Consider the following 12828-nt stretch of genomic DNA (forward strand, 5'->3'; position numbering starts at 1 on the left):
GAAATTGTATATTTGTCAGGGAGATTCCTAAGCAACGTGGTGAAGGAACAGCTTGTTTCCTCCTGACTGCTTATAGTATAAATGCAAAAGGGGAGAGAGAAATTGAAGAAGGAATTGTTAAGCAAAGAGGAACCAAGACTTGAAGATCTGGGGGCGCCTGGGTGGCTCAGGCGTTAAGCGTCTGCCTTCAGCTCAGGGCGTGATCCCAGAGTCCTGGGATCGAGCCCCGCATCAGGCTCCTCCACTGAGAGCCTGCTTCTTCCTCTCCCACTCCCCCTGCTTGTGTTCCCTCTCTAGCTGGCTGTCTGTCTCTCTGTCAAATAAATAAATAAAATCTTAAAAAAAAAAAAGACTTGAAGATCTGGAAGATTCTCAGCCTATCCATACTGCAACAAACAAGAAAGCTAGTTCTAAAAAGAATACTAAAGGCATGGTTGAACAACCATTTGTCTAAAGACATCAGGGGTGTGACTCATGGACTTAATCAGTCATCTCAGGAGAAACCAGAAATAGAAAGAGGATTCTCCCAGCAAAGACACTACCAGTTTGAGCTAAAGGGACAGAGAGGGCAGGATGGAATGAAGGAAAGCTGTTGGACTTCTTGGATTCTACAGGACTGATCCACAGAGCTATTCAGTTGTGAAAGTACACTATTCTTTAAGGAAAGGGAAGAATGACCCTGAAGGTGTTTCAGAGATGGTCAGGGCTAATTACTCCCATCACAAACCTAAGAGACAAGGCTGTTTCCTTCTGGGTTTCAAAGGGTAGGGCTGCCTCTCCAGATTTGGAAAGCCAGGATGACCAGTACCTCAATGGTAGGCTACCCTAGCAGAGAGCCATGTGGATGGTGCGTCACAGAGGGCAGTGTGGGCTGGGCCTTCACCGAGAGCCAAAGGAGCAGGGTGTTTAGCAGAGCCATGGGAGTGACGCTGCCACCCCAGTGGGCCTGGAGTGTAGAGTGCTGAATCAAAGAGGATTATTCGTCAGCCTCCATATCTAATGAAATTTGCCTTGCTAGGTTTTGGACTCACCCCATCTTTTCTTCTGATTTCTCCCTTTTAGAATGGGACTGTCTATCCTACTGCACCACTGCATTTTTTAAATTGGAGTAAAATTAATATAGTGTTATATTATTTTCAGGTGTACAATATAATGATTCAACAATTCTATGTATTACTCAGTGCACATCACTATAAATACAGTCTTAATCCCCCTCACCTATTTCACCCATCCCCCCCATCAAGCTCCCCTCTGGCAACCACCAGTTTATTCTCTGTATTTAAGAGGGTTTTTTTTTTTGTTTGTTTGTCTCTCTTATCATCTGTTCATTTGTTTTGATTTTAAATTCCATATATGAGTGAAATCATATGATATTTGTCTTTCTCTGTCTGGCTTATTTCACTTAGCATTATACCCTCTAGGTCCATCCATATTTTACAAATGCCAAGATCTCATTCTTTCCTAGGCTGAGTAATATTCCTTTGTGTATGTGTGTGTATATCCATTCATCTATTGATAGACACCTGGGCTGCTTCCATATCTTGGCTATTGTAAATAATGCTGCAATATACATAGTGGTTCACAGATCTTTTCAAATTAGTGTTTTCATTTTCTTTGGCCACCACTGCATTTTGGAAGCTCATAATTTGTCTAGTTTCATAGGGACACAGCTTAGAGAAGAAATGTGCCTCAGGATGAATCAGACCCTGAGTTATACCCATATCTGATTTAGATGATATTTAGATGAGACTTTGGACTTTAGACTTTAGAACTGATGCTGGAATGATTTAAGATCTTTGGGCCTACTGGGATGAATTGAATATATTTTGCATGTGATAAGAACATGAATTTGGGGGGGTCAGGAACAGAATGCTATAGACTGAATTCTGAGTCCCAAAAATTCATATGTTGGAATGCTAAACCCTGAGATATTGTGATTTATAAGAAAAGGTCAAATACATATTTCTCAAATATATTTGGTCTTCATTCATGGTTCCTGATGCACAGCAACCCAAGCCCTTGGAATTTCATAAGCATTGAGAGTGACAAAGGTGTCTCTTGTTATGTTAATGAGGTGACTTTTGGACCCCACTTAGGGATTGGGGGCTGGTTGCAAGGGGAACCAACCATGCATGTGATTGAAGCTTGGAATTTGCAGTCCCACCCGGACCTCCAACCTCCTCCCGAGAGAGAGAGAGAGAGAGAGAGAGAGAGAGAGAGAGAGCGCCTGGAAGTTGAATCAATAGCCAATCACCAATGATTTAATCAATCATGACTATGTAATGAAGCCTCCACAAACCCCCAAAGGATAGAGTTTGAAGAGCTTCCAAGTTGGTGAACACTTGGAGATTTGGAGAGTGTGGTGCACATGGAAGTTCTGTGCCCTTTCCCCATACCTTGCTCTATGCATCTCCTCTATCTGGCTGTTCTTGAGTTATATCCTTTTCTAATAAGCTGGTGATCTAGTAAGTAAGATGCTCCTCTGTGAGCTGATCTAGCAAATTATTCAAGCCCAAGGAGGAGGTTGTGGGAACCTCTGATTTATAGCCCGTTGGTCAGAAGCACAGGTAACAACTTGGGCTTGTGACTGGTATCTAATGTTTGTGGAAGGGGACAGGTAGACTGAACCCTTGAACTGTGAGATATGGTGCCATCTCCAGGTAGGTAAGTTGAATTGAGATGAACTGTAGGACACCCTTTTGGTGTCCAAGAATTGCATGGTGCTGTGTGGGAAGTATGCCCCCTTCCACGTTAGAAATTGAGTCTTGGAACACATGACTTAACCCCCAATTGGACCATATTTGGAGATAGGGTTTACAAAGAGGTAATTAAGGTGAAATGGTCATAAGGGAGGGGCCCTGATATGGATTAGTATCCTTATGAGAAGAAACACCAGAGAGCCTCCATCCCCTCCTTGGCCATGTTAAGGACACAGGGAGAAAGCAGCCATCTGCAAGCTAGAAAGAGAGTTCTCACTAGAAATTGTATCAGCCAGAACTTTATCTTGAACTTTCTGGTCTTTGGAACTGTGACAAAATTAATTTCTATTGTTTAAGCCACCGGGTCTGTGGTATTTTGTTATAGCAGCCTGAGCAAACTAAGACAACACCCAAAGTAATGATCTTAATACTCTATCACTGCAGTAGACTTGGCATTTAAGGGGGCAGTATCCTTTGGCTTTCAAATTGCTAAATTCTAGCACTGATTTCCTTTTGCAACATTTTAAAGACCTTTTAGTCTCTTCAAGAGACAATCACACTTGTTAGCCTACTCTAAATTCCATTAGTATGGGAAGGGATATTTTAAGAAGATAAACAGTAAAAACTTGTTGGTGTGAGCCAACTGCTGTTCTCTTTTGCTTACATCTTCAAAGGCAGGGTTCCCAGTGTCCTGGTAGTTTATTCCTCTAAGGTTGCACAATCAATTGGGTACTTCTAGAAACACCCAGAGGGTCTTCAAAGAGACATTTATATTCACCATTTAGTGTAAAACATCCTTTTCCAAACCTGCCAACAACTCCCAGTATATAACCACTCGCCACCTGTTCTTTGGAGATTGCTTCTGCATCATTACAAGCAAAGAAATCAATACTAGACCATTGATTTGGGAAAGAGACAAGATTGCACGGCAATAATACATAAACTTAGTCAAGCCCTACTTCTCAATTGTTTTGAAAGAACAAATAGTTCAATGCCCCATTCTGAAATAGGTACTCATCCTGCATTGGGGATCTTGTAGCAATAAAGGCCCAAGATAGATGAGACACCATAACCCCAATTGACTTAACAGCTCTTGAGTGCTACAGAGAATCTCAAAATGCCTTTTTAGACTCAACAGTAATGTATTGACAGAATCCAGCTCCCCTCTCTGCAGTCTTTCCCTCCGTTTAATTTAAAAAGTGTGGGCAGGGACCTAGGGTCACTCTGCCAGCACCACCAGACAGTTAAGTGGTATGGGTGCTGCAACTGCACACAGCAGTTGAAGGTCTGGTCCAAATATGTATTCTGTCATGATAGACAGGTAAGGACAATTGTTTACCGTATCCATTAACTTACTAAGACACCATCTGGTCTTTCTAAGCCAAATTAACATGTAAAAGTCATTTTGATATGTTAATTGGTTTTGAACCAGGAAATAGAATCAATAAAAAAGGGACTATGGGAATGAAGAACATTACCTGTTTACCTCGAACTCTGTGTTTTTAAAAACTCACGTGCATTAGCTCCCTTGATCCTAACCCCAATCCCACAGATTGTCACTGTAAACATCTGAAAGAGGAGGAAATTAAGGCTCTTAAAGTAACCTAGGGAAGACACTATTGGAGAGCGAAAGGATTAAACACTTACCAGGGATTTTTTTTTAAGATTTATTTATTTATTTGAAAGACAGAGGGAGAGTGAGCATGAGAGAGAGAGAGAGAGAGTGCGCATCAGTGGGAGAGGCAGAGAGAGAGGGAGAAGCAGACTCCTCACTGAGCAGGGAGCCGGACGTGGGACTTGATCCCAGGACCCAGAGATCATGACCTGAGCCAAAGGCAGATGCTTAACTGACTGAGCCACTCAGGTGCTCCTTATCAGGGATGTTTTATTCTCTTTTAGCTAAACAGCTCCAAAGATGGGTACCATTATTATCCTCTTCTAAAGTTAAGGAAACTGAGACCCAGAGTAGCAACTTGTGACAAAGCTACTAAGCAGCAGAGCCAGGACTTGAACCCAGATTTTTTGGACTCCAAAGTCCATTCTTTATTGGGTTCCAGTTTACGGTGGCAAGGTAGGAGGATCCTGAACTCACCCCCTGCCTTGGACACACTGAGTCTACAGCCACATATGGAACAATTTCCTCTTAAAAAAATCCAGAGGCTGGCTGAGTGATGAAACACACTGTGCAAATAAGAAGAAAACCACATTGACATGGTGGGGAGTCTACTTGTCCCTCTCCCTCTCTCTCTCTGCCCCTCTCCCACTCCTGCACTCGCTCTGTCTCTCTTTCTCTCTCCCTCTCAAACAAATAAAATCTAGAAAGAAAAGAAAAATACATTATAGGGGTTCAATAGCAGACTAGATGAAGCAAAGAAAGGATCAGTTAAAGGTGAGGTAGTGGAATTCACTGAATCAGAGCAGCAGAAACAAACAAAAAAGAAAAAAGTGCAGACAGCTTAAGGGATGTAGAGAACAACATCAAATGGACAACATTTGCTTCATAGCGTTCCTAGAAAAAGAAATGAGAGAGAAAGGGAAAGAAGTCTTATTTGAAGAAATAATGGCTGAAAATTTCCCTAACCTGCGGAAATAAACAGACATCCAGATCCAGGAAACCCAGAGAGTTCCAAATAAGAGGAACCCTAAAGAGACCCACACCAAAACACATTATAATTAAAATGTCAAAAGTTAAAGACAAGGAAAAAATACTAAAAACAGCAAGAGAAAAACAACTTGTTATATACAAGGAAACCCTCCATAAGACTCTAAACAGATTTTTCAGCAGAAACTTTGCAGGCTAGAAGAAAGTGGTATTATATATTCAAAGTGCTAACCCCTCCCCACACACAAACTCACAAAAAACACAAACAAAACAAAAACAACTTCCAACTAAGAGTACTCTACCTAGCTAGCAAAGTTATCATTCAGAAGTGAAGGAGAAAGAGTTTTTCACACAAACAAAAGCTAAATGAGTTCACCACTACTAAACTGGCCTTACAAGAAACATCAAAGGAACTTCTTTAAGCTGAAAAGAAAATGCACTAATTAGCAACAAGAACACACATTAAAGAAAAAATATCATATATATAGTAAAGTTAGTGGATCAATCACTTGTAAAGCTAGTATAAAGACTGAAAGACAAAACTAGTAAAAACAACTATGATTGCAACAATTAGTTAAGGGATACACAAAATAAAAAGATGTAAACTGTGACATCAAAAACATAAAATGAAAAAGAAACCATGAAATGTGTGGAGGAAGAATAACGATTTTGAGCTTTACAATGGAATGAAACTTAAGTTGTAATCAACTTAAAATAGACTTTTATAGATATAAGTTGTTATATGTAAGCTCATGGTAACCAAAAGGCAAAAACACAAAAGATAAAGGAATATAAGCATACCACTAAAGAAACCACAAAGGAAGAGATCAAGATAAGAAAGAGAGAGGGCGTACAAAAACAGCCCCAAAACAATGAACAAAATGGAGATAATCACGAACTATCAATAATTACTTTACAATGCATAAATTCTCTAATCCAAAGACACCCAGTGGATGAATGGATAGAAAAAAAAAAGACCCATCTATATGCTGTCTAAAAGAGACTCACTTTATATGTATGGACACATACAGACTGAAAATGAAGGGACAAAAAAAGATATTCCATGCCGATGAAAACCAAAAGAAGGCTAGAGTAGTTATACTTATATCAGACAAAATATAATTTAAAACAAAGATTGTGTTAAGAGACAAAGAAGGGAATTATGTAATGATAAAAGAATCAATCCAACAAGAGGCTCTAACATTTGTTAATATTTATGCACCCGACATAGGAGGATTAAATATATAAAGCAAATACTAACAGACTAAAGGATGAAATTGACAGCAATACAATAATAGTAGGAGACTTAAATCAATGGATTGATCATCCAGACAAAATAAATCAACAATGAAACACCAGCCTTAAATGACACAGTAGACCAGGTGGGCTTAACAGATATATACAGAACATTCCATTCAAAAGCAAAGGAATACACATTCTTCTGAAGTGCACATGGAGTATTTTCCAAGATAGATCATATATTAGGCCACAAAACAAGACTTAATAAATTTAAGAGGACTGAAATTTTATCAAGCATCTTTTCTGATCACAGTGGTATGAAACTAGAAATTAAGTACACAAGGAAAACTGGAAATTCATAAATTTGTGGAGATTAAACAACATGCTACTGAACAACCAATGGGTCAAAGAAGAAATCAAGAGAAATAAAAAAATACCTTGAGACAAATGAAAATGGAAATGTAAGAAAGTCCATGCTTTATTTATTACATTGATGAAAACTATGGCTGATTTACAGTAAATGTAGTTGGACAAGAATTCTTGATGTTAAGAGTTTCAGCTTTCTTGAAGAAGTGGTTTGTCTGGAATGGGTAATATACAGTTAAGAAATTAATATGTGACATAATGGATAAAGTGTAGCCAATGGAATCAGAGAGATCTGTGCTTAAATCCCAGCTCTACTAATTGCTAGGTGTGTGACCCTAAGCAAGTCAGCTCACCTGTCTGAGTTTTATTTTCCTCATCTGTCAAATGGATAAAAAAATCTTAATCTCATAAAGTTGATATAAAGATCATATTATGTAACACCAATAATGTTCCTGGACATCAACAAATATTGGTTATTTTGCTCTATAAAAACGTTTCTCCAAGAAGCAGGAGAGTCCTTGAGTAGGGGCAGACAAGGGTCTCTTATTAGAGAATAAAGACAAAAACAGAGTGGAAGGCACATAACAAACCTATTTGTACAGGTTTGTACAGATAGCCTCTGCAAACAGTCATAGCTTATTACAACATCTGGTGTAAAGTAGATAGATGATCAGTAACTTTTTGCTGAATGGAGGAATGCGGGAAAGAAGAACAGACCCATCCCAATAACAGTGTGTTGGATAAGATTAAAATCAGATCTATAATATTTTCTTACCTTGACTGCATAGTTATTAAGTGGATCTTTCGCATATGAAGCTGTATAGTAAACAGCATCACCTGCCTCACAACATGGCTTGTCACTGGTTAGCCTGAAGTCTGACCAGCTGTCTACCCCAAAACGGAGCTGGTCTTTCTGTCCAGCCATGAAGAGGTCTTCACATTTTATAGCCAGTTTCTTCAAGGCATCTGTATGAAGGCTTCGGATTTTACCCACCACTTCTTCCCGATTCTCAAGTCCTCGATAAAGTGCTTGTCTCTGTGGCCTTTGCATACTTCGTCCCTGTCTGCAAGAGGGACCACGCCGGCTAGACAGGGACTCCATGCTGTTGGAAAATCTATCCTTAATACTGAGAGTGGTTAAGCTGGAGATACTGTTTGCTGCTGAGGGGACAGGTCTCTCCTTGAGCAAAGGTCTTTCCAAGGAGTCATAAGACTCAATGTCCAGTCCCTTGAGTTCGTAGCTGATGGAAGAGCCAGCACTACTGGCATCCCAGTTGGGGTCGATATCATAGGTGGGATTAGCCATTACACAAAGACTCGTTTCCATGGATTTTTGGAGGTCTTTGGGGATTGGCTCTGTATTGGCTCTTATGATCATTTTCTTTGGCAGTGGGGGTGGCGTAGGTTGGGAAGCATTAGGTGCTTCTTGGTCTGTTTTCCCCCCAAAGGCAATGGCATCATCCAAAGTTCCCTTAGGCTGCCGTGGATGCTTGGGTGGTATCATGGCTGCTCTGGATTGCCCTGTATTGTTTTAAAAGAAAGAAAGAAAAATAATGGTTAAAATTTTATTCTTGTTACATAATTGAAACTTAAGGAGAAATAAGTGATGTGGCCATGAGAATATAAGAAGTCAATGCCTTAATTCAAAATGGTTGAAGAAGAGCAACCAAAGACTTGGTGGGAGCAATAAAATGTGCCAGAGAACAGGGTAATGGGCTTTGTTTTCAAAAAGAGAATTGAAATTTTCTACTCCTTCCTTCAAGAGTGCTGTATTTACCCCATTAGAACATGAAAGAGTGACAGACACTCAAATAATTGCATTGTGACAGAGTAGAGATTAAAGCATTTGTGGATTAAGAAAAATACTTGGAAGCATTTTAAAAAACAATTGAAACTAGCAATGGGACCACTAGACTGATGCTCAGAAGATACTATTCTGTTCTTTTAACTTTGTTCCAAAGTTACACTGAATTGTATATAGCACTTGTCATTTTCAATCCAAAACATATGAATACGATTTCATAAACCATGTTATTTTATTTCACTACAGAGATGGATTCTAGCACTGATCTTAAACTGGTTTATGTATAAATTCTTGCGACTGGGATAAGGGGAACAATATATATGAGCAGTCAACTGCTGTTCCAAACATCCTTCACAAACTCTTACATGATTCTGTTTTATTTTGTGGGGTATCCAAACTGTGATTTGAGCAATACTACTTTTGAACAATTCTTACAAGCCCTAGTTATAGAACCAATTACTCTGCTTGCTTTCTAGCACTTGCACTTAGAAGATAATAAAATGCAGATGTGTGAAAATGAAAACACAACAATCCAAAAAATCCTTGGGATGCAGCAAAAGCAGTTCTAAGAGGGAAATATATAGCAATAAAGTCTACCTCAAAAAACAAGAAAAAGCTTGAATAAAAAAAAAATATCTAACCTTACACCTAAAGGAGCTAGAAAAAGAAGAACAAACAAAACCCAAGGTCAGTAGAAGGAAGGAAATAATAAATAAACAATAAATAATAAAGATTAGAGCAGAAATAAAGGGCACAGAGACTAAAAAATAAAATAAAATAAAAATAAATGAAACCAAGAGCTGGTTCTTTGAAAAGATAAAGAAAATTGATAAACCCTCATCCAGACTCATTAAGAAAAAAGAGAGGACCCAAATAAAATCAGAAACAAAAGAGAAGTAACACTGATACAACAGAAATACAAAGGAATATAAGAGAATACTACCAAATGTTATATGCCAACAAATTAAACCACCTAGAAGAAATGAATAAATTCCTAGAAACGTACATTCTTTCAAAACTGAATCAGGAAGAAATAGAAAGATCGACAAGTAATGAAATTGAATTGGTAATTAAAAAAAATCCCAACAAACAGAAGTCCAGGACCAGATGGGTTCACAGGTAAATTCTACCAAACATTTATAGAAGAGATAATACCTATTCTTCTCAAACTATTCTAAAAAATAGAAAAAGAAGGAAAGCTTCCAAATACATGATAATACAAATAAACACAAGGCCAGTATCATCCTGATACTAACAGCAGACAATGACATCACACACAAAAAAAGAGAACTACAGGCCAATATCCCTGATGAACTAGATGCAAAAATCCTCAACAAAATATTAGCAAACTGAATTGAACAATACATGAAAAGGTCATTCACCGTGATCAAGTGAGACTTATTCTGGGGATGCAAGGATGATTCAATATTCACAAATCAATCAATGTGATACACATTAACAAAACAAAGGATAAAAATTCTATGCTCATGTTATTAGAGGCAGAAAAACCATCTACCAAAACTCAACATTCATTCATGATAAAAACTCTAGACAAAGTCGGGTTAGAGGAAACATACCTCAACATAATAAAGGCCATATATGAAAAAGCCATAGGTAACATCATACTCAATGGTGAAAAACTGAGAGCTTTTCCTCTAAGATCAGGGAAAAGACAAGGATGTCCACTCTCACCACCTTTATGCAACGTAGTACTGGAAATCCTAGCCATAGTAATCTAACAAGAAAAAGAAACGAGTCATCCATATTGGTAAAGAAGAAGTTAAACTGTCACTATTTGCAGACGACATGATACTATACATAGAAAACCTTAAAGACTCCACGAAAAAACAACTAGAAGTAATAAATGAATTTAGGAAAGTTGCATGATACAAAATTAATATGCAGAAATTGGAAGTGCTTCTGTATACTAAAAATAAAGTAGGAGAAAAAGAAATTAACAGTCCCATTTGTAATTGCACCAAAAACTTAGGAATAAACTTAACCAAAAAGGTAAAAGACCTGTACTCTGAAAACTACAAAACGCTGATGAAGGAAAATGGAAATGACACAGACAAATGGAAAGATATTCCATGCTCATGGATTGGAAGAATTAATATGGTCAAAATGTCTATATTACCCAAAAGAATCTACAGATTCAATGCAATGCCTATCAAAATACCAACACTATTTTTCACAGAACTAGAACAATTAATACCGGAATTTGTATGGAACCACAGAAGATACCAAATAGCTAAAGCAATCTTGAGAAAGGAAAATAAAGCTGGAGGTACCACAATTTCAGATTTCAAATTATACTGAAAAGCTATAGTAATCAAAACAGTATAGGACTGGCACAAAAATAGACACACAGATCAACAGAACAGAATACAGAGCCCAGAAACAAACATACAATTATATTGATAAATTAATCTATGACAAAAGAGGCAAAAATATACAATGGGGAAAAGACATTCTCTTCAGTAAATGGTGCAGGGAAAATTGGACCACACCATATACAAAAATAAACTCAAAATGAATTAAAGATCTAGATGTGAGACCTGAAACCAAAGAAATCCTAGAAGAGAACACAGACAGTAATATTTTTGACATCAGCTACAATCATATTTTTCTAGATATGTCTCCTAAGGCAACAAAAGCAAAAACAAACTACTGGGACTACATCAAAATAAAACAAAACAAAAATCTTTTGCACAGCAAAGGAAACCATCAGCTGAACAAAAAGGCAACCTACTGAATGGGAGAAGATATTTGCAAATGATATGTCTTATAAGGGGTTAATATCCAAAATATATAAAGAACTTACCCAACTCAACAACAAAAAACCAAACAGTTTAACTAAAAATGGACAGAGGACCTGAATAGATAAAGAAAATATACAAATGGCCAACAGACACATGAAAAGATGCTCAACATCACTAATCATCAGGGAAATGCAAATCAAAACCCCAATGAGATATCACCTTACACCTGTGAGAATGGCTAAAATAAGAAAGACAAGAAATGACAAGTGTTGACGAGGATGTAGAGAAAAAGGAACCCTCATATATTGTTGTGGGAATATAAATTGGTACAACCACTGTGGGAACCAGTATGGAGGTTCCTCAAAAAATTAAAAATAGAAATACCATATGATCTAATAATTCCACTTGGGTATTTAACCAAAGAAAACTAAACATAAAAAGGATAAGATTATACCATTTGAGACATCATGAATGGACACAAAAGGTATTATGTTAAGTGAAAGAAGGCTGAGAAAGACAAATAACACATGATTTCATTCATAAGTGGAATCTACTCCCCCCCCCAAACAAACAAAAAAACCAAATGAATAAGCAAACAAAAGGCAGAATGAGACATATAAATACAGAGAACAAATGGATGGATGCCAGTGGGGAGAGGGGTGGGGGTCTGGGCAAATGGGTGAAGGGGAGTGGGAGACACAGACTTCCACTTATGGAATGAATAAGTCATGGAACAAAAGGCATGGCAAAAGTAATATAATCGATGCTCTTGTAACAGTGATGTATGGTGATAGATGGCAGCTACACTTGTGGTAAAGAGCATAATGTATAAACAAATACACCTGTGATCAATGACATCTTTTGGGCTTATTGTATAACGGGGAGAGGCATTATTTTTTTTAAAGGCAGAGAAATATACCATGGAACTTTTATAAAAGTTATTATAATTAGTAATGTTATTACTATACTATTTTAATGTTATTAAAATGAGGCCTTATCAAATATCATCAGAGAATGATGCTCTGTTATGTGATGAATTATGTCCTCTCTCCCAAAATGTTGAAATCATAACCCCCGGTACCTGTGAATATAAACTAATTTAGAAATAGAGTCTTTTGCAGAGATAATCAAGTTAAGATGAAGTCATTAGGGTGGACCTTAATCCAATATGACTGGTGTCCTTATAAAAAGAGGAAACATCATATAAAAAGAAACAAAAGGGAAAACACCATGTGGTGACAGAGGCAGAGAATGTAATAATGCAGCTGCAAGCCAAGGATGTCAAGGATTGATGGCCACCGCCAGATGCTAGGGAGAGGTAAGGAGATTCTATCTGGAGCCTCAGAGAAAGTATGG

General features: G+C 37.8%; 1 protein-coding gene across 13 annotated transcripts in view; it reads right to left on the minus strand.

Annotated features, from left to right (window-relative positions):
• PEAK1 (pseudopodium enriched atypical kinase 1) overlaps positions 1-12828 on the minus strand; it is a 291303-nt gene that overhangs the window by 18828 nt on the left and 259647 nt on the right. For all 13 annotated transcript variants that reach the window (XR_015722128.1, XR_015722130.1, XR_015722127.1 and 10 more), the window contains one exon: positions 7682-8427. Coding sequence is in view for 1 of the 13 variants with exons in the window: in XM_045795127.2 (XP_045651083.2) it covers positions 7682-8427 (746 nt within the window). In the remaining 12 variants the exon portion in view is untranslated. The remainder of the gene's footprint in view (positions 1-7681; positions 8428-12828) is intronic.

This window comes from Ursus americanus, chromosome 28 (assembly GCF_024610735.1).
Source record: "Ursus americanus isolate L20-20 chromosome 28, mUrsAme1.1.p, whole genome shotgun sequence".
NCBI classification, from domain to species: Eukaryota; Metazoa; Chordata; class Mammalia; order Carnivora; family Ursidae; genus Ursus; species Ursus americanus.